Genomic DNA, 21,796 nt, shown 5'->3' on the forward strand with positions numbered 1-21,796 from the left:
TATTTAAAAGATGTTTTCAGGGGGAAAAGTTCCTTTAAAATAAAACTAGGTGAAGTGTATGTGTGTTCAGAAGTGTGCTGCTTTTCAAAAAATTCCTTTTTTTTGGAGGAGAGGGGAGAGGGAATAAAACATTTATTCCATGAGATAAAGAATATGCAATCCAGGTATGTTCTAGCAACTATGAATTGGAGTTCAGAGGGCAGCAAAATATTGTAGGAAGAGTAACTTGCTGTGGCCATGTTATGTCTTTGGCCACAGATCTCTCTTTGGTTACTGCGTGAACGCTTGATTGCATTGTTTCAGGGCTACTCTCTACTGGTAACATCAAATACGTACATCTCCCAGAACATACATACATGGGTAGGTGTCCTAACCTGGATCTAGCTTTCTCAGCAGTGCCTGGAGATGAACAGAATACATGTTAAATTGTGGCACAAGATACTTGCAGTTTAACTGTACAATTGCTTTGAATGGGGAACCCCTCAAACAGGATTATAGAAGCTTTACCCTAGAAAAACTTGGTTAAGTGTATCATGGTTAATTGAATGAGCTTCCCAGGAACAGATTATCTCCCCAAGAACTGATTAAGCTTAATGTCAAAGCTTGCAGCTTTAACTAGGATGTTGTTTGCAAAAATCTTGCTGTCAGGAGAAGCCTCCTGACGTTGCCAATAACTATGCTGTCGTGATTGTTGGGTGTTTGTGCTGGTCTTTCCAGTTGCCATATGAAGATTAAAAGAAGATTGTGTTGTAGTTTTTAAACTTGCAGGTATTTTTGTAACGTGGTTCCTTCTCTTAATGGATAAATTAAGATGTTCTAGAACTTTACTATATTAAAAAGCAGCGGCTGAGAGTCAGGAGGTAAGAATCCTGTTCTCAGTTGTGGGCCTTTATTCCTCATCTGTAAAAGGATGTTAACAGTAAAGTTCCTCACCTGAAGCAACAGAGACTTTTGGATATTGTCAGCACCTTGTTTCTGCCAGCTCTCTATAAATGCAAAATATTTTCTTGAAATCCTCATCTGGTAAAGTATTTGAGCATGTGTTCTTAACTGAATATCACTTAAATTAACAAGTAATTCCATTGTTTCTGGTTATTTTACTTACATTCCTCTCTTAAAAATAGCAAAGGAGTAGCATGCTTAATGTTATCCAGGTGCTTCAGTGCTTGTCTGAATTCCAGCAGAAGAAAAAGCGATGAGATGGGAGAGGAACATGAAACAAAGAAAAGACGGGAGAGCGGGTAGTGCTTTACTAAGCACTAGTAAGGTTCTGTTTTGAGTGGTCGCATGAGCAGTTCATCAGCAGTTAGCTGCCTGGGTCTGAACTGCCTGGGTGTTTGTGCCGGCCCCCTGGTATTTCTCCCTTAGAGCCCTACTGCCACAGCGATGCTCAGCGCTGGGGAGGGCAGAAGCTGCGCTTGTGCATTTGCTATCCCAGCTCTGCTTTGGCAGTGCCTCTCTGAGAAACTGGGTTCATCCCTTCAGGAACAGCGATGGTGAAGGGGGGGAGCTCAAGAATGTGGTTTTTGTGGAGCTGTGGAGCGAGAGGATGCCAGGAGCATGTTAGGCAGTTAAGACTTCTCATAGTTACACGCATCACCTTGTGTTTGCTATTTTGTGGACTGAAAGCGCTGGGGTGAGGGTGCTGACACTGAGTGCAGCCATTTCTGGAGAAAACACCTCATGACTGGGTTGTCTCCTCTTTAGATGACAGCCCTTCTCCTCCAGCTCCGTTTGAACATCGCATAGTGAGTGTCAAGCAAATGGAGGTGACAACATGCTACTCTGTATGTCGTCATGAAGTACTAGGGGGGTAAGTTTGTCTGTCCCTAATGCTGTGCTGCAAGTGGTGGCTAAGGCATGAGGAAACGGAGTCACCCGGTGAGCTAGAGCTATCTGTTGTTCGCATGGCTCCGCGGTGCCCGGTGAGGCAGGTACGAGCCCGCCGCAGCCAGCGGGTGAGCGGGCGCTTTGTGGCTAGCGGGGCTCAGTAGCACTCTGCTGCACCAGCTTGGGGGGGGACGGATACCAGCCCGCTTCTTTTTACTCCGCAGGTTTGACTGCAGCAAAAGGTGATGCAAACGTATCTGATGTGTTTATTTGTAGTACATCCTATGAATATCCTCTCTACACTTCTTATGCAATCACTTTCCATACCACTCTTAGTGCGTTAGGCTTTGTAGGAGAAGCTGGTGAGGGTCGAAGGCCAGAGCAATACGAGAAAAATTTGGCCTAAGACAGTAGAGCAGGGAGAGTGTGGAGACGGTGTCAGATCCTTCCATTCCTCTTGTCATCATCGGGACCTTGTGGGCTATCACAGTTGCTGGGCTCCTTGTACCTTCTGTTGATTTCTCCCCGCTCCCTCCAAGGCTCTTAGATGACAGGTTTCGGTCCCAGTTCTTTACTCAGACTCCTGGTTATGATCTTGGGTGACTGCTCTCTGCATCTGCCATAACAATCCTGGCCACAGCTGGAGTCGCGACAAAAAGCTATAACCTTCAGACACAGATACAGAGCATCTGAAGCCAGCAAAGCTCATTAGGTCAGGCAGCTTCCATAATCTTTTTTTCAGTGCGGAGCTGCACATTAAGGAGAACGAAGGGAAAAAGTTGTAATTATTTTGACTTTACGTTTAGGTTTCCCTCATAGGAAGTCTGCAGCTGCTTCAGCCTTTGTATTCTTGTACACTTACTTACCTAACAAGAAGGTCTGATTTACAGGCTGACCTAAGTACAAATGCGGCTTAGTAAGTATAAGCCTGATGATGCAATAGCAGAAAAGATGGTGTTTAAACATCATCCCAAGGGACATTAATATGACAGGATGGCATGGGGGAGAATTTACAACATGTGAGAAATGCAGCCTGTGGAGTGGCTACAGTTACTGGTGTTATAGTCATTAAAAAAGTTATGAGATCAGGACAGAAATATCCTTGTTAATATACCCACTAACACATCACTGAAGGACAGCAAGCGGGTATAGTTACGGGACCAAAAAAGAATATCATCAGGTCATCATACCACTGTGAAATGTAGTAATATGTAGGGAGCATAATATTTTAATGTAAGCATTGAACAACTGGCTGGAAAGATAAAACTAATCCTTCATAAGCTGAGAGAAAGAGGAGATTCATGCTGCTGGCCACCTGATTCTGTTCACTTTGTACCATGCTATTTTTAATCAACGATAAGAATAGTTGTTTGAAAAGTTTCTGCGGTGAGTTGTGTTAAACAGTTTTCCCATCCTTTGCTTTGTATCAACAGGGGACGTTTTGGGCAAGTTCACAAATGCACAGAAATATCAACGGGTCTCAACCTGGCAGCCAAAATCATAAAAGTGAAAGCAGCAAAAGAAAGGGTAATTATGCTGTTGTAAATCTAAATGAGAAGATACTGTAAATCTCACATATTACAAGCACCTTCGTACCACTTCACTGAATCGGCTCTGAAGCATCAAATGTCTCATTGTGCGTTATCCAGCATTGTAAAATCTGTCTTAGTGGATATTGAAATGAACTTTATATGACTGTTTGTAATCTCTTGTGTTTGTGATTAAACCTTTTGTTCACTTGAGACTTGCAGTATGGCTGTTGCTGAGTTTTACAAATAATTGCATTTGAATGTGTTGGTATTTAAGAAACATATTTGCTCTTTTTTTTTTTTTCAGGAGGAAGTAAAAAATGAAATTAACATCATGAACCAATTAAATCATGTGAATCTGATCCAGCTTTATGATGCTTTTGAAGGCAAAAATAATATCACTTTGATCATGGAATAGTAAGTTTAAATGATCTTAGGCACTATCAGATATTTGGGTTTACTCAGGTCACTAGAGGAAACAGGGAACAATAAATCTGAGGTGCGAGAAAGACTTGGGTGGTTTCCCAGCCTATGAGAAAGTTGATTCCCCTTTCAAAATGAAAAATGCTAGACATTTAAAGTGTGTATGTTTAAATCCATACTTCAAGCTTTTATCTAGCAGAACCTCGTCAGAGCTTTATCTGATGTTGTTTTCTCTTTATGTGCAAAATAAATTTCAATTGTCATTTCAGGTAGAACAACTTTGAATTTGAGAAGTTTCATTTAATAAGTTTTATAGGTTGACTTTTATTTTCTCTATGCTGTCAAGATGATGAGTGAGTAATAGATACTTTGATACTCCTTATAGTATCTTCAGTTTTGCTGGCTGGTGTGGTTCTGGTTTGGGGCTTTTTTGCTGAATGTTAGCAGCAACTTTGCCATTTCGGAAGGCGCCGCACACTGATGTGGAATTCCAAGCTCAGAAATAAGTCTCTTGAAGTTTTGAGAATACCAATGTGCTTTATATTGGGTATATTGCTAGGACCCTTGCTAAATTAGAAACTGAGTTTCCCAACTTGGAAATAAATTGATCAATTAAGGAATCTTATTGTTTTTAACACTTCTGTGTCAATATTTTAGTCTTGATGGTGGTGAATTATTTGACCGGATCACTGACGAAAACTACAATCTAACAGAGTTGGATGCAATCCTGTTTACCAAGCAAATTTGCGAAGGAGTCCACTACTTGCACCAGCGTTATATTCTCCATTTAGATCTGAAGGTCAGTAGTTCCTGCTCTCCGCTCCTTAATGACACTATGGTGTGGGCCATGACAAAATCACTAAGTATGGAGATTGCAGGAACAGGGTCATTTCTCTTTTCATTGATTTATTTCAAAATGAAATACATATTTAATTCAGTAGCCACAATGAATTAAGCTCTGAAGATTCATTTTCTTCAGTTGTCTGGCAGCTTGCTTAGAACAGTGAAATGAACAGGGTTCTCTGCTTTTTGCCTCTCTTGGAAGAGTAGTTTTCCATTTTGTCTGAAATTAAACCTGACCCTTCCTTTGTCATTAAAAAAAAAAAACAAAAAAAAACAAAAAAAAACAAACAAAAAAAAACCCAGGCACTTCTATCCAAAGCCTTCAGTCTTTCCACCACTTTCCCCCCTGCTCCCCACAACTGTATTCAAATAACTGTTCTGTCGTCTTCCTATTGTTTGTGTTTCTTAACACCTGGAACTGAACTGTGGCAAAATGATAGCAAATGATGTTTTCCTAATGGTTCCTTAAAAGCTGATTTGGGTAGGAACTTACTTGTTTTCTCCTATTTATACAATACCTTAAATAATGTTAGATCTGCCTGGCCTGGAGACATTTTTGCAATTATATTAAGTTTGGTTTCTTTTTTTTCCCCAATGGCAAATATTCTCATGGGATAATCCAAATCTTTTGCCTTTGCCTTTGTGAGCAAACCAAAACATGCGTTTGACTTCTTGTGGCCTTTATAACTTTATGGAGTTACATTTGTACTTTCACAGGAAATCCAGCCCGGTTCAGTTATCAGGCTGACTCTAACATTTTACACAGAGAGCCTTTTTTCTTTCAAAATCCCTCTCTTACCTGTGGTGAAATATAAAAATGTTGTTATAGAGCAGCAAAAATTAAACTTCTATATGGAGCTCCAAAACAGAGTCTTTTACTAACTCAGATAGGAGTATGCCAGAGCCAAATCCTTCTCTCCCTTGGTAGTATGGAAAACAAAAGAAATATTTAAAAAAAAATGATTAAAACCTCTGTGAATTTCTTCTTGCTCTTCTACTAGAAGTCTCTCAAACAGTTGTATATTTAACTAAACTCATCTTTTCTTTTCTTTTTTTTTTGTAGCCTGAAAACATATTATGTGTAAATCACACAGGAAACCAGATTAAAATTATTGATTTTGGATTAGCAAGGAGGTAAGAGAGTTTAGTTATCAATTTTTTATAAAACACTGATATGTTTTTGGTAATTATTAAATATTTTGTTTATGTATTTTGGTATATCTAAACTGATTCTGATATGTGAATGAACAAAGTAGTATGCTCCTGCAGGCATGAATTTTCCACTATGTGCGTTAATTATCTAATTACTTTTTCAAATAAAATTTCTGTTGGATAAAGCTATACTGCTGTTCTAATTATCTCAAAATGCTTCCCAATGTAGAGTTTTTACTCTAGGGACTCCCCAAAGGCTCTTAGAGACTTCATTACTGCTGGGTTTTATTGTACAGGTTCCAGTTATGGAAGTTGTGTGCTAAACTCCTTAGGCAGATAAGTTGACTGTGAAACGAAATACATGCTTGAGGCATCCTGTGTGAAACAAGAAACCCTCAGAGAGATACGGCATTATCTCCATGCTTTTCCTTTGCTTGCTCCAAGTTTTTGTTAGAGAAAAGCTGTGGGAGTGAGAGTCCATTCTTCTAGAACAAAAAGCAATGACTCCTATTGGTATAATAATAGTACTTCTCTGAGTACTTTTCTAAACCCTGTAAGGCTACTGTATATTTCTATTTTCACAAAATACTCTTAAAAGAAAAAATTCTATAGACAGATACCAAGGTTTCATACATATGTACAGCAGAAATGCATACACTGAGATTAAGTTACAGTTTCTTTTGAAATGGAGGGACAAGGTGCAAGCTCTTACTAAAGCAAGATTGAAAACTAGATCTTCCAAGAAGTGAAAGTGTAAAAATAATGCTTTAATGATCTGTTCTGACTGCATATACAGACATAACTCAAGCTGCAATCAGTGACGGTTGTTACTGATGCAGTGTCTGTAGCCTTCTTTAAGTAATAAAACGGAATCCTTTTCTCCATATACAGATCACGGTTTTGCTTGTTACCAAGCCCAAATAATCCTCTTCAGAGTTGCACCTGAGCAGTTACACAGTGCTCATATCCATCATCTAGACCTTTACCCTGAGCTGTAGCTGAGTACATCCTGCTGAGCAAAGGCCCTCCAAACCTGTTTTAATGAAAGCTGACTTATTCATTTGATGTTGGACATCTGCTGGAAAGTATCCTATGGAGCCTGGCAGAGATTAAAGCTCTTGTCTGTCTGTGGAGGAGGCCTTTGCAAGTTTTACTGTCCTGTAACTTCCTTTTGGTTTTGCTCTGGCAGAGGGGTAAGCTGATGGTGTGTCACACCTGCCGTTACAGCAAAATTCACCAGTTTATCCTTAAAAGCCTTTAATGCTGTCCTGTGCCTGGGTGAATCTGCTTTCTTTGTTCTTTCTGCCATCTCTCTCTTTTTTTAATTTTATGCGTTTATTTTTTTTAACACGAATATGAAATGTGTTTCCCTAGCCTGTTGGCAGCATTGATGCCTCTCCCTTTCTGATAAAGGTATAAACCTCGTGAGAAACTGAAAGTTAATTTTGGCACTCCGGAATTCCTGGCTCCCGAAGTGGTGAACTATGACTTTGTTTCCTTCCCAACGGACATGTGGAGTGTGGGTGTCATCACGTACATGCTGTGAGTAAGCCCATGACAGGTCGCGGCGGTGGCACCAAAGGCTCTGCAACAACAGGCCGGTGGTGGGCACCTGCAGAGCGGGAGTGCAGCAGCTGCCGAGCCCGTCCGGGTGTGACTCTTCCTAACTTCGTCTGCTAGAGGAAACACCTTTCATGCAGAGGCACCTCGCTGAGGGCGTGAAGTCTTTGTACAACGAATAATCCTTCTTCATAAATATTTAAATGTTCTCCTCTCTTACCTTTTTATTTAGTGACTTAAAATGGGTCAGGTCTTATTTACCAAGAAAAGTTGCCTAAAGCATGTCAGAACTTTCATTTTCATTGAATTCTTGAGCACCTAGGTTAATTTTCACATTTTAAATCCAATCATCTCAGCAGCTTGGACTTAGCGTTCCCAAGGAATTAGTGTTGGGGGTGTGAGGCTATGCATCTAAACAATAAATGTTTCCCAGCAAATGGGGTAAAGCTGTTCTCTGGCGTCTGTGTGGTGGCCACGGAAGGCTTGTCTGTCCAAAGTCACTGCCTTCCCATGAGTTCTGCATCCCAGAAGTTTTCATAGCTGTTTTCCATGGACTAGATAAATTTCTGTTTTAAATTTATACATTAGCAAAAAAGCAACTGAATGGAGTGATAAATTATTGAAGGAATAAATCCAGGCTTAGAGACCAATTAAAAAAAAAGTACTCTATTGTTCAAAATTTCATTTAATTCAAACCAAATCTGGATATGGGCCTTGATTTACAAAAGCTCTTGAGCCCCCCTAGCATTCCTGGTTGGCAAAGCACTAAAGGATGTACCTAGATCCCCACTAAATTAATTTATTTGGGTATCCATTAGTAGTGCTTCCTCACTTAGCTGAGCAAACTGCCAGAGAATAACCCTAATGTTACAACGCTTTATTGCTCCAAACTGTTGGCTTATGTTGGCGGGGACTGAGAGGTGGCATCCCCACTCTTGGGAGTGCTTCCTCTCATATGCTAACCACAATTATAAATGCATATACCAACTGCTAGTGTCTGTCTGTCTCTCTCTCTCTTTTTTAAGGCTTAGTGGCCTGTCCCCATTCCTGGGAGAAACTGATGCAGAGACGATGAATTATGTAGTCAACTGCAGCTGGGATTTTGATGCAGAAGCATTTGAACAGCTATCAGAGGAAGCAAAAGACTTTATTTCCAGACTACTTGTGAAGGAGAAAAGGTACATCTTTCTGTGATGATCAGGACTGTTGCACCTAATATCATTAAATTTTTGCTAGCCAAGTGTTTGGATTGCAGCCAACAAGAACTTACTGTATGACATTTTTGTATGCTGTATGTGTGCTTGCTGGGCATTTCCATGGTGATTCAAAGCCCCTATTTAGAATGAAAATGTCAGTGTACCTTGACTGCAGAGAATTGCCTTCCACAGTAACATCAATATAGTCAGAGTAGAGGAAGTCTGGAAGGATTGTTCCTTGCTATGTAGGTGTCAGTATTCCTTCTCTGAGCAAAAGCTATTTTTTCTCTAACTTTGGATCTTCGCAAGCACTGACACAAATTGGAAAAAATGTTTCTTGAATACTGTGGAGGATAAATGGAAGCTGCAGCTGTGAAAATGTGTGTTGTTTTCTTCTGAAGTGCTCTAAATGCATTTGGTTGATATTAAGGAGCATTTGGGACTTAACTCTGCATGTGGCTTCTCAGTCTTGGCTCCACTGAAATAAAAAGTGATTGCACGTATGAGGTTAGAAGACAGAATGAGGGTGATGCTGATGTCAGACCGAGACTATTGGGTTGGGGAAAGTGGGTAGAGAAATCTTTCTCTTGCTGAATAGCAGTACAAAACTAATGAAAACAGGAAATGATGCACACAATGAAAACAGATCCTGTTTTCAAAGGGAGTTCAAGGGAGCACTGAGAGCATTGACATCTGCCAGATCATTACCTAAATCAAACTGATCAGTGCTAATACTAATTATATTTTAAACAATGTCACATGAAAAGTTAAGAATAAGCAGCCCGAGCAGAAGAATAATCAGCAGTTAACAAAGGGTTTTTTTCAGACTCTGCTGCTGATTTGCTATGAGACTGCAGATGATCTTTGCTTTAGTTTTTTATCTACCTATGCAGTGGGAATAGGGACTCCATGGGGACACTGCAAAGTCTGGTAGAAGCTGCAGACGAAAAGAATATGTAAGAGAAGAGTATTACTACTAAAAGGCAAAGAGGAATGATTAGCTGACCCAAATGTTCATGAGGCTTATGGCTAGCCTATGCTTTCCTATGACACTTTTGCCATCCTGAGATGGCTGGGCTGGGCTGGCGCAAGAGCTGTGTCTGCCTTTCCTGGCTACTGAAACCGGTGCAAGCTGGTGGTCGGGTCTGAATCTTCTCTTTTGAGTGTCAGCTGAGAAAAACAGGAGGTAAGCATAGGGGATTGAGGCTTTTGTTTTGAGAAATGCAAGTTAAACTCTTTTCTCAGCCTCCCCATTCCCCCAGTTTTTCTCTATCACTGTATGTTCCTCAAGGCTTTTGGAGATGTCCTCATATTTGGGCCCATTATTGAATGTTTGCATGTAATGTGTGTTTTGCTTGATCCAAGATTAAGGTGAATACACATCTATGCCTTTTAAATATGAGGCACAGGATGAGCCTTCTTTATCAGGACTGACAGATAAGGAACATCACAAGTTACTACCTCTGTGTTGTTTTTCTGTATTTGCTGATTCTCTTTGTGAAGTTCTTCATTCACATAACAAAAATCATAAACCGATGAATCTGTATAGCTGCAGAGCATTCAAGCACAGGGCAATCAATGCACTGCAGGCCCCCCAGCAGCTCTTCACTCCTCTTCTGTGGGGGGTGCAAAATGTCAGGCAGACATGCATGCACTGAGGTGAACAGCATCTCAAAACGCCTGTCCACTCAGTTTTCTATTGGAGTATTTAAGGCAGCTTCTCTGACTGGTAATATTGAGCAGCACAGGGTACTGAGAAAATGGCAGCTGTGGTAGATGTGTTAACGTGGCAGATTTCTTTTCCTGTAGCTGCCGGATGAGTGCAACACAGTGTCTGAAGCACGAGTGGTTAAGCAACCTGCCTGCCAAAGCCAAGAAGTCCAAGTGTCGCCTGAAGTCCCAGTTGTTGCTGCAGAGTTACATGGCTCAGAGAAAATGGAAGGTAAATAGATGAAGTCTGGAAGATCTTATTTCTAGAGGGACAATCAGCTCAGTGCTGTCAGGGTCATTATTTCCTTTTCTGTATGTTGACTGGCTTTTATGCACAGGGCAAGAAAGAGTTTTTGTAAATATGAGTTTGGGAATTCTACTTTCAGTTGCAAATTAAATTTTCTCTCCTGCAGAATGATATTGCTTCTACTTTTAGCAATTTTGCTTTCAAAGTTTTATACTTTCTTTGGCTTGGTGTTTAGAGCTGTTCTCTCCCCACCCCTGAGGCTTCAAATACTACTCAGTTTACATTAAGTGATCTTTCTCTTCAAATAGAGACTTACCAGTTGACAACGGTTGTATTGTTCTTTTGCCACTATGTGGTAGGGATATGGCAAAAGGTTGTTTTGCACCTCCCATGGCAGAAGTCTGGGAGAGAAGAAGAAGTTAGGCTTAAGCCTATCCGGAGAACTTGATGCGCTGCACAACCTTGGAAAATTACTTGACCTTCCTGACAATCCTGGGCTGCTTTGGAACTAAGTTTGGATTAATAAGTAATGGATTTCTATTGGAGTTTCTGTTGGATTGTAGATGCTCAGTCCCAAAGGGTGGACGCAATGATCTTGTTACACATAAGCCTGTGGAAATGTGAGGAAAACCTAGTGAGGTCCATTTCTTTTTCCTTCATCACTAGAGATTTGCAATATATGGTCAAGGAGTTAAACCTGAGGCTTACACTTTTTTCACTCCTGCTCTCCCAACTGTTTGGTCACAGGCTTTTGCACTTGCATTTAAAAATACATTATCTAAAGGTACATTATTATATAGTCTGTAACAGTGTTGCAGTCTGTTCTGCAGTCATCAGCGGTTCCCCAGTCGAAAGCCTTTCAGGATCCCTTGTGGGGACGATTCCAGCATCATCCTTCAGGATTCTTAAAACTACACTGATGGCAGACAACTGCTTTGCTTTCCCTCCCCTCACTACGCTGAGGCCCGAACTGCAGCAGTTGGCCTGTTGCATGCCCACAGGTAACCACGCTGCTGAGGAGGCAAAGACAAGCAGGGAAAGCTGGTGGGCCTCTTCTCAGCCACTAGAAGAGGTCCTCCGGTAGTTTGCTTACCTGGCACCTCTGTGTAGGAGGGATGTCAGCTTTATGGTATGTGAAAGTGCTTTTGGCAGCTGTAGGTGAGTGGTGGTGCACTGTAAGCTAGCCGGCTTCCCTGAGGCTGAGTCTGTGCTGGTTTTTGGACCTTGTATGAAATTTTCACCAAGTTAAACATGTGCTTCTATGCAAAAACTAGGACTTTTCTTCGTCTGGGAAAGGTTTAAACTGTAACATGCAGAAAACAAGGCAGTTTTTTGCACAAGCTGTGGGACACTAGTGGCAAAAGAAATTTCTTTTTTCTGACATAAGGAGAACCCATGTCAGCCACAGAAAATGTCCTTCACCTCAGTTACACTCACATTTGGACTCTTCTGTTTTGTTCACAGAAACATTTTTATGTGGTGGCTGCTGCTAACAGGCTGAAGAGATTTCAGAGCATGTCTGTCAAGCTTGCATGAGCTTGTATGAAGCATCTACCGCTCTTGCACATGGACATCAAACCATGAAAGAAGGACTCAGTTTTTTTCAATAATTTCTATCCTTTTCTTTTGTAACATAAGATTTTGGGTCTGTTCTGCTCAAATATTATGTGCATTAGAGTGCTTAGGTTCCAGAAATGCCTCAGGGCAGAAGCACAGAAACAATTTCTAAAAGCAGAAGCTACCTAGCTTGTTTTTACAAGTTTTTAGTTATTGGAGATAGTGATACATAAACATGGCTGTTAGTGGGACTGACTTCTTGCTGAAGGCTTTGATTCTACAGAAATTCACTGGTATGTTTACACCAGAAAAGACCTCAGCAGCTTTCTGATTTCTCACATCAAACATAAAATCTCTAAAGACTTTTTCTTTACTGCTGATGGACTTGATCAATTTTAGAGCACTGCCACAACAGTGGCACATATATATATTTTTCCCCCCAATATCTGTTACTTAAAGCAAAAGGGATCGGATATCCTGTTCTTCTGTAATTTTTCCAAAAAGATTTCATTTTTTTCCTCTAAAACATGACAAGCACAACTACTCAGAATTGAGTATGTATGTATATGCATACACACACAACTGAGTAGTGTGTGTGTGTGTGTGTGTGTGTGTGTGTATATATAAAAAAAAATTCTATTGTCTCCTTTAAATAGTCACCAAATATTTTGGGAATATGAGGAATCCTGGTTTGAAAGCAACTTAAGTCAATATGTCCATTGCTGGTTTTCTTTTTTTAATAGTGAGCTGAATTAAATTGAAATCTTTTTTTGGAGAAGATGACATTTCCAGGCATTAAATTACACGTTGTTAAAACTTGTAAAGGTTTCTCATCGACTGTGATTGCAGCACTTAAGTTTGTAAGTTTTAGTCTGAGGACATTTTTTCCTTTTTGGCAATTGTGATGAAGTCTATCCAAGAAGCTGACATGCTGGGATATGCAAAATAATTTTATTATTGTTCAGTGGCTGGGAGATGGTGTGTTGCAGGACTCTGCCTTTGGCCCAGTAAGAAGGCTGGAGCCCTTTTTTTTTTTTTATTTTATTTTATTCTCAAACACTAGACTTTTTCCTTCCAATACTAACTTATTTGTTTTTAAACAGAAATGTTTTCCTGATGTGTCAAAAGTTGGAGCCACTTACAATCCCTCAGCTAATAGAATAACATTGTTTACTAAGCACGTGGTTTCCTTTATTCCTGTTCTAGATTCTGCAAAACTCAGCATGAGCTGAATGGGCTCTTTGGGGAAAAAAACAGAAACTAATAGTATTAAAACTAGCTTTTCAGCAAAGGCATCATCAAGCCACTGTCAAGCTCCCATTGACTTTATGGACTTTCACATCCCTTGAAGTAGAAAAAGTGGTGGTTACTAATAAAGAGGATTTTAAGAATGGCTTATGCTAGTCTAGTTATCTTTCCTACTCTAGCACTTCTCACTTTGCTTACACCTGGATTCTGGATTTCTGCAGCATTTCCAGAATTAAGTCAGAGAAGAATTAAAATCAAGTGAAATAATCTTGATAATGTATCACCTTCCATGAAGGCCCACTATTGTTCATGTTTTCCTTTCACAGTGATACTGCATGCTAAATATGGTTATATTCATGGGTATGTATATTTATCAATTAAGATTAATAAATTGCATTAAAATGGAACTGGCCTATTACTCAAGCTTGGTTTTAAAAAATAAATAATAAAATAAAATAAATAAGGCATCTCTTATTAGGCTGTAACTACAGAATATTAACCCATTCTCCCCCATCCTGAGGACTCCGCCCCATCCTATGTCAGATTTTAAAGAGTGGACATTTTGTTACAGCTCTTCCTGAATGTGGGCTATTTATCAAGATTTTTCTCTGCTCATCAGACATTTTTTTGGACTCCATTCCAAATTAAAATTATTGTTACAGTTCTGAAATGTAATGAGGAATCCGGTCTGAAATTAGTTCTTTCTAATTCAAGTTAAGTTGGCCACAGATGATTTCCTTTCTCAGGCTTCAATTTTATTGGATGGAAGAGGAGAGGAAGAAGTACAGAAAGTAAAATGGCTAATAAGTTTTGATTTTTCTACTTACTGTGTGCTGCCTTCTGTATTTTTGTAAGGGAGTAACATACACCTGCTGTCTCGTATGTATGTCCTCTCCATTTTACACAGAGAGAAGGTGCACTTGGCCAACAGGAATGGTATCTTAGTCCTCAACAGAAGGAAATCCCTTTACACTCTGCAGCCACTATATAGTTCTGTAGTGCAGGGAAACCCACCTCTACAACCCGATGGCATGTTTCACCATGTCCTGCACGTTGTGCTTGGGATCTACCATGGGCTACAAGGACAAATCACATGAGCTGCTAGTCTTGATTCTGGAACAGTGAGTACAAGACAGAGCTGGCCCCGTGTGCTGATAGCATGGTATCACCTGTCCGTAACCCTGGTGCCACAGGTGTCACACAGGTAAGCAAGCAGCGTGTGCAGCAATGTGAGGCGTTTGGCAAGCTATTAAAATACTGTTGAGCAGAAGCCCAGATGGGGCGGGGTATCAAACCTAAATGTTCAGACACAAAATATTTTCCTTTTGCTTCATATGGACAGTGGGGCTTTTCTGGGTGGTTTTGAAACAAGAGTTTATGGAAGATAATTTGTTTACATGCCCCAGACAGAAAACATTACTATTAAAGAAAAATGTGCAGCAGGTTTGGATTGGTTTTATTATAGTTACCACAGCCCTGCACTGCTAAAAGTTGTGATCTTTCTTGAGAGCATAGTTAACACAAATTGCAGTTTCAGTAGGGGGCATGGAAATGTAGGACTGGAAGTTGCCTTTAAGAACCATAGGGAACTCTCCTGTACAGGAAGTTTCTGCCCCCAACCTGCAAAAAAAAAGTTCTATTGCCTGGTGTACTGGGTCTGAGATCCTTGTCCGCTGGATATTTTCCTCCTTAAAACATAGACATTTCCCATATGTCTACTTTTATTTTGCCCTCTAAGGCTTTATATACATGAAGCAAGTAACAAAAACCTGAAGTCATAATACCAAGTTTTCCCCCAGGTATCTTTATTGTTTCTTGGACTATTTGGGGCCCCTTACATGTATAAGAGGCATTGGTCCCACACAGATCATAAAAACCATGTCAACTTCAGCATCTGAACAGTACTTCTTTGGCAGTAAAAACAGTTTATCAAACTCTTTAATATTTTTGCTGTTAACAAGGCACTAATTCCCTTTCTCTTTTTTTTACTGGCTACTTCCAGCCAGAGGCACAAAGGCAAGTAACTTGTAACTTACACTTAACGTTGCATTAAAATGTTACCTCCTTGCAGTGAGAGAAATTGAGCTATCCTACCACCTAATGCCATAGCTGCTCAGGCACCAGCCTTGCTAGTGTTCCAAAGATGCTTATTCTTGCAAAATCACCATAATTCTGGTGTCATTTAATAAAAACATTCTTAAATATTTTAAAAACTATCTCATAAATAAAACTAGTTGGCTATGAGCCAACCACTGCTCCACATGCTACTGAAGTCTTCTTAGAGTGGAAGGGGAGTTAAAATTAGGAGCAAGCAGCAGTGATATTGCTAGATGGCACTTTAGAGGCAGTACTCCTATTTGTCTTTTGTGCCTTAGCAGCATTTTCCAGGATTCTCTTTTTCCACTCTTCATAGTCTTGCTTTGTTTCAGTCTTTGGCCGTTTACATGGCATCTCATCATCATCATCTTCAGATTCTATGAGGGAAGGAGGAAGTCCATGATGTGCTGACATAGGCAATATATTGTTGGGAATAACTGTGGCAGTGTATAAATATGTACAGACAAGCACAGGCACTGTTACTCTATTAGTTAATCTGTTGTTTGCCACTGTTCCTGTCCCCCTTCTCTCCCGTCCCCCACTGCAATAATAATCTCTTCACCTTTGTTTCTGAATGGAAAAGTTGTCTTTAATTCTACTAGGACCACTCAAGATAAATACCATGGTCCTTCTGTTAGGCTCTCTTAGTCCTTCCACTAGCCAGTGGTTTGCAGAATAGAGTAAGCTGCTCTGAACAGATCCTTATGGCATATTATACAACTAAAATATCATTAAGCAACAACAAAGCCCAGAGCTGCTCTGGCGAGCTGATTTAGTTCATAGCTAAACGCAGCTTACCATCTTCCTTCTCACAGTGCTCCAGCTTGGTCTGCAGGCTTTCAGGTGTCTCAGCAGCCAAAGGAACATCATCTTCTAAAAAAAAACAGAAAGCTGCCTTATTTCTGAATGTTGTTTGGGGCCCCAAGGATGTCATTCTATGTGTAGTTCTTTGACAGCAGGGTCACCTTGCACAGTGCCCTGACTCAGTGACCTGTTCTTCCTCCCAGGTTGTTGTCTGTGGCCGAGCACAGCTGCTTGTGCAGCCAGGTGGTGCAAGGGGTTTGGTGACTGACCTGCGTGGAAAACAGTCCAGCAGGAAATGATTATTGTGCAGTCAGAGCAGTGCCCTGGTCCAGGCTGACCAGGCTAACCTATACATGCAGAGGCACCATTGCACTGCAAGGGTTGCAAGGACTGGCTGGCTGCTTTAACCAGCGCTGCTGCTCTATTTGTAACCCTAACCAGTCATGTTCATACCCCCAAAACCACTTTATTACTGATTATTCAGACAGGCTTCTCACTTATTTCTTTTCCCTTCTATCCCATTTCTTCAATCTATTTGTATTACAGGTACCCACAACATGCTGCATCTATGTACACAGACAGCCCCCTCTTCCCTGACCAGAATACAGAAACTCCCAGGTGCTTTTAGCTGCTTTACTGGTGGGTTAATACTTTTTTATAGGGCCCTGCACTCTGGGATGGGCTCTGCCTGGGAGAGAGCAGCAGCTTTTGGTTTGGGTTCAGGCAGCACATTTCAAAAACATCACGATATGAAGCATGAAGACAGGGGGAGGCAGGGGTGCTTCTAGAGAGGGACTGAGAAAGAAAGCCTAGGAAAGGAAAGTGGGGGGAGTCAGTAGGAAGGAGCAGAAGCATAAGCTCAGGAAGGCAGGTAGCGTATTTCAATCTTCCTTCTCCACTAAAAGGAGTGGGGAGAGCCGTATGTCCAACAACAGGTGAGGACAACCTTCCTCGTGTCTGCCCACTGTATGTGATGGGACAGTGTCAGGTAAAAGCTGAATTACCACAGAAAAGCAGAGCTTAGACATGTGTGTTAGTCCTGTTGTGGGAGGGAGGAAAGGAAAACACACCAGTCAGTCAGTCAGTCACAGCAACAGAGACAGCAAGATATTTATGTTAATCTTCGTTATGTTTCTGTGTTAAAGGGATGCAGAAAGCATGTGAGAAGAAGGAATCCAAAATAGGCCTGGTAGTTATGGAAGAAGCAAGGAGTAAGTTCTAGCAGCAGACAATGTAAGGAACAGTGAGCACTTGAGAAGAAAATATTTATTGTTGGCCTTGCAACATGTTAAGCTGTTGTGACTTCCCTTGGAATGAGGAGCATTACTGGGATTTGGCCTGCAGGAAACATGTTGGAACGGACAACCGGGCTTGGCTGGAAGGGAGCAGTTGTAAGTGATCAGAATGAAATCACCAGCGTAGAAGGATGGGGGCACTGTGAGATCTGGTGAGGACGAAGGGCTGTCTTTCAGGGATAAAGCCAAAAACTTACTGCTGAGTTGCTGACTCATCTTCTCCAGCTGACTGCACAGCCGCTCAAATATTGCTTTTTTCACCCCAGATGTAGCCACCATTTTAGACTTGTCTACTTTTATCTTCAACTGCCTACAACAGAAAGTTAATTTATCTTCTGTAGGAAGCAACGTTCAAGCAAGCATCACTCAAGTGAGGCTACGTTTACTGTACCAGCGCTGTCTGCAAGAACAAAGAAGGAGGGAAAGCCCCAGTTCTTGCCTTATCTGCCTAGTCCTTATCTTACTCAGAAAAATCTGGTTAATCTCAACCAGGACAGATCTGGAACCGAAGCACATGGTTAGTTCAAATTACAAGAGGAAATTCTACTAGGAATAGGTACTTTCCAGCTTTTGAGGAAAGCAGGACAAAATCCCACTACTGCAAAGGGCTGAATGGAATGACACTGTTAGAGATCTGCTTAATAAGATTGTTACAAGGCATAATATTAGAAAGGGAAGGTATTTGCATGCAAGCAAACTCTTACTAAGGGTGGGTTGAGTCACGCTCTGCTGACACCTGTCTTCCAAGTTGATGCAGGCCTTCAGCTAAGAAGAACCCATTTCCGAATGATTAGACCATCCTCAGGATGTGAGGGTCTAGGGCTTAAACAGCTTTTCATTCTTCAGAACAACAGCTGCCTCTTGGTGCTCAGAGGTAAGCTAGCAGCCATTCCTGTACCTTGAGCAGCCTCTCAACAAGAGGCACATACAGCTTTCTGCTCTGTGCCAAGTTTAAATCCATGCTGACAAAGGGAAACAGTTTTCCCACTAAATCTGAAAACATTACTAAGGGATTATGTTATGCTGGTTAGGCTGAGAGGGAGGAGGGGAAGTGCAAAGCACTAATAGATGTTCTTCAGCCACTGCCTTGGATAATATGTCCTAATGGAATCACCCACAGCATCTATTATGCACCAGGGAGGGCAGCTTTCATTTATTCTATAGCAAGTAATTTCAGTTACCCTGCTACATGTCTGATGTAACACTTTTGCTTCCTCCTGAAGGCAAATGCAGTGTAGGCAGGGGACTTTACTATAAGAAAAATGACTCATTTGCTAGCACTGTCTCCAATTCCAGGAGTGAGCAGCAGGATGCGCTACGCAAGATGCTTCAGACTATTCAAACATGCTGAAAAATGAATCAGCTTTTTATGCTATGAGCACTCTTTCTCTTTGATGTCTCATTAGGCATTTAAGCCCATGTAAGATCCCTCGAGCTATACTCACCTGCATGCAGTGAATAGTGCAGCTGTTGTAAACAGTGGCTTTGAGAAATCAAGGTCCGTTTGCTGTACTTCAGAGAGGCTAGATTCATACCTAAAAACAACAAGAGTGGTAATTGCATGGCACACTTGCCTCAAGTAAAGCTGTTGAAATAATTTGTTACATAGTCCTCAGCAGATGAACACGTGTTGGACTACTTGGTCCTTTGCAACCCTATCAAACGCAAACAGCTGCTGAGAACAGAAAAGAGACAAGGGAAAAGAAGGGGATTGGGATCTTCTCCTTTTGAAATAAAACTATTTTAAATCAGGAATCTGGATTAAGGCATGTCAGTAAAATCTATTTCTCCTGCTCCCCATCCTCAGAGTGCTTTCCTTCTCTACATCTTAAAATTATGATATTTTTTGCACAAATCTATCCTGTTGTAGAGGGTAGAACTATAGTTCCTTTGATACTTTAATACATATGTTACAAGGATGAAGGATTAAGGATGGAAAATGACATAGAGGACCTCCAGCATGGTGGAGAGTTTCATTTTTTATTGTCCACTTGGGCCTAGGCCATTCATTTTAGTTTGTGTTAAACACCTACATGCATATGCAGCCTGTGTTCACTTTCCTGTAACTCAGAATGCTCTGAATCCCTAACAACTTTTAAACATGTTGTGCCAACAGGACGACAGCACTCCACAACAGAGCTCTTCAGCAACTGCTCACGTTCAAGCAGATGTTGCAGAATGCAAGGTTTTAGTTAACTGAATCTCAGCTGAAGTCTTCTGGCTCTTGTTTTTACACGAAGAGCAACATGCATTTTAGAAGATCTCTGCTTCTCCAGAAGGGAGGATTTGTTTTTACTGAACATTGCTTCTGAACTGTGACATTATCAGACGTAAGCAGTTAAATGGAAGACGCTGTAATACTATGGACAAAAACATGGACTACGAGTCAAATCTTTTTTATTCTATCCCAGTTAAAGAACTGGGACTTAGACAATGACTTACTGAGACTCAGTCTAACATGTAATTTAAAAAGTGGCCTAGATAAATGGCTGGATTATTAATGCTAACAACTTGCCTCACTGGATCCAGTCAGCAGGAGATAGTTGGCCTTCCAACCACCAACCTGTTTACACACCTAATGAACAAAGGATCTTACTGGTGGTTCCCAGTGTGATTGCAAGAGCTTCCTCACCTCTGTAATATTTTTGAAGCGGTGCTCACTGCCTCCGTGCAACAGAACTGCACAGCTAAGTCTCGTATTCCCAGTCTGGAGTTCACCCCTAGCAAACACTCCAAAGACTTCACGGAGCTCAGGTAAGTTGTCTTGTTCAAACCAGAGAGTTTAACAAAGGAGCTCTTTGAAAGACAAAGACAAATCCCAGGCATTAGCTAAAGACTACTTTCCAACATCTTATTCAGAAAACTGAAATAGAGAGAAACTATATACCAAGTTTTCTAAATAGTGTTTAATTTCTAGGTAAAACACATTTGTGCGATTAAAGTTTTCACTGCGCAGAGAAAGACTAACTGCCCAGGAATGCCACTTTAATGCAGCTTTATTTTTAGATTGTTTCCCCGGGGCTGAGGTTTGTCTTTTCTATACAACATGACATGGCCCTTTTATCACAATATAGTTAAAAACGAAGGTACCCAAGATCTGAGCAACTTGTAGAGATGCACAATATTTCTGTGCTACTCCTCACAGGATCAGATGCAACCAAACTCCCCTCTGTCTGTGAATGGACAATCAGGAACATCTTATATCAAACGTTATTTTGGCAGCACAGTGCCATTTATCTGGCAGCGCTGCAGATGGAGGTTTACAGGGACCACCGTATGGAGGGATTCCTTGGAGCCACTGCTTTGCTCTCACAGTAAAGGGATATATTTTAAATTTAACATCCCTACTAGTAGTTAATTCATTACTAAATGAGCTGAAAATAATAGCAAAGCAAGCTTAAATCGTGAAATGAATATGACAAGGATGCTGATCTCAATCTTCCCCGTTTCAAACTCTGAGTAATGAAAGCTTTAATAGCACTGAACTTGTGTAAGGGCCCAGCAGTACCCTGGACAGAAGTTTAGGGTAAGCTCAGTTATTACCGTCCCTTCCTGCCCCACCACGGACCACGCAGAACGCTGGTCGTGGTGGGTCTATGGAGAACGCGGCAGCCAGCCAAGGCATATCCTCATCTTACTTTGTCCGCTGGTTGCTTCATGAAGCTAGCTGCTAGGTCCAGGCACATCACGGCACTGCTCGTCGCTGTCAGCTGCGCCATGAATCCCGCGCACTTCACCTGGGACAGCCGCAGGTACTCCTCAGCCTTCCTGCAAAACACCCAGCACGCCAGCCCCTCCTGAACAGAACGGCCGTTACGCCACAGCAAGCGCGGCAGCCCCGGAGCTGATCCGAGGTCTGCCTCGGCCGCTACCCGCCTCCGCGGGGGGGGGGGGGGGGGGGGGAGCGGCGCGGGAGCCTCCCCGGGCGCGGAGGCGGGGAGACGCCATAACGGCCACCGGGCCGCCCGCGGGCGGGCACCGCTCTCGGGGCGCTCCCGCAGCCGGGCCGGGCCGCCCGGGGGAAGCTGCCCCGCGTCACCGCCCCGGCCGGGCTGCGCCGCCGCCGCGCGGTACCTGATGACGCCGGGCTCGGCGAGGCCCAGCTGGGCGGCGAAGCGCCGCACCGCGCCGCGCTCCATGCGCCCAACCGCCGCCGCCGCGCGCGCCGCCCCCGCTCGCGCTCCCGCCCCCGCCCCCGCCCCCCCCGGCGGCCCAGCCAGCCTCTGCGGCGGACTGGTCGGTCGCACCGCCAGTCACGGCGCTCTGCGCCAATCCGGCCTGAGCGTGCCACTTCCTCGGAGCGGG

General features: G+C 42.1%; 2 protein-coding genes across 5 annotated transcripts in view; one reads left to right on the plus strand and one right to left on the minus strand.

Annotated features, from left to right (window-relative positions):
- Positions 1–13,442, plus strand: part of MYLK3 (myosin light chain kinase 3) — a 35,796-nt gene extending 22,354 nt beyond the window's left edge. For all 3 annotated transcript variants that reach the window (XM_064519598.1, XM_064519597.1, XM_064519599.1), the window contains exons 5-13: positions 1,708–1,813; positions 3,264–3,357; positions 3,667–3,776; positions 4,440–4,581; positions 5,689–5,759; positions 7,191–7,319; positions 8,363–8,515; positions 10,343–10,475; positions 11,955–13,442. In XM_064519598.1, the coding sequence (XP_064375668.1) occupies positions 1,708–1,813; positions 3,264–3,357; positions 3,667–3,776; positions 4,440–4,581; positions 5,689–5,759; positions 7,191–7,319; positions 8,363–8,515; positions 10,343–10,475; positions 11,955–12,026 (1,010 nt within the window). In that variant the 3' untranslated portion in view covers positions 12,027–13,442. The remainder of the gene's footprint in view (positions 1–1,707; positions 1,814–3,263; positions 3,358–3,666; positions 3,777–4,439; positions 4,582–5,688; positions 5,760–7,190; positions 7,320–8,362; positions 8,516–10,342; positions 10,476–11,954) is intronic.
- Positions 13,443–15,078: 1,636 nt separating this feature from the next.
- ORC6 (origin recognition complex subunit 6) lies at positions 15,079–21,694 on the minus strand. Of its 2 annotated transcripts, none has more exons than XM_064519601.1 (7): positions 21,566–21,694; positions 21,130–21,259; positions 20,124–20,287; positions 18,937–19,026; positions 17,689–17,801; positions 16,191–16,262; positions 15,079–15,769 (listed from the first exon to the last, which is right to left on the minus strand). In XM_064519601.1, exons 1-7 carry the CDS (start codon positions 21,628–21,630, stop codon positions 15,597–15,599), a joined length of 807 nt encoding a protein of 268 aa, XP_064375671.1. In that variant the 5' UTR covers positions 21,631–21,694; the 3' UTR covers positions 15,079–15,596. The 2 variants fall into 2 exon arrangements, with proteins under 2 accessions (XP_064375671.1, XP_064375670.1); XM_064519600.1 differs by having other exon boundaries at positions 16,191–16,265.
- Positions 21,695–21,796: the final 102 nt, after the last annotated feature.

Source organism: Dromaius novaehollandiae, chromosome 13 (assembly GCF_036370855.1).
Source record: "Dromaius novaehollandiae isolate bDroNov1 chromosome 13, bDroNov1.hap1, whole genome shotgun sequence".
In the NCBI taxonomy this organism is placed as follows: Eukaryota; Metazoa; Chordata; class Aves; order Casuariiformes; family Dromaiidae; genus Dromaius; species Dromaius novaehollandiae.

What these genes read in the sequence shown, in the direction of transcription:
- ORC6 (XM_064519600.1), bottom strand. Translation starts at nt 21,630, where the DNA reads ATGGAGCGCGGCGCGGTGCGGCGCTTCGCCGCCCAGCTGGGCCTCGCC. An exon ending in GCACTATTCACTGCATGCAG is followed by an intron (nt 17,802 to 18,936) that starts GTGAGTATAGCT and finishes TTTCTGTTGTAG; the next exon opens with GCAGTTGAAGATAAAAGTAG. An exon ending in GCACTGTGAGAAGGAAGATG is followed by an intron (nt 15,770 to 16,190) that starts GTAAGCTGCGTT and finishes CTTCCCTCATAG; the next exon opens with AATCTGAAGATGATGATGAT.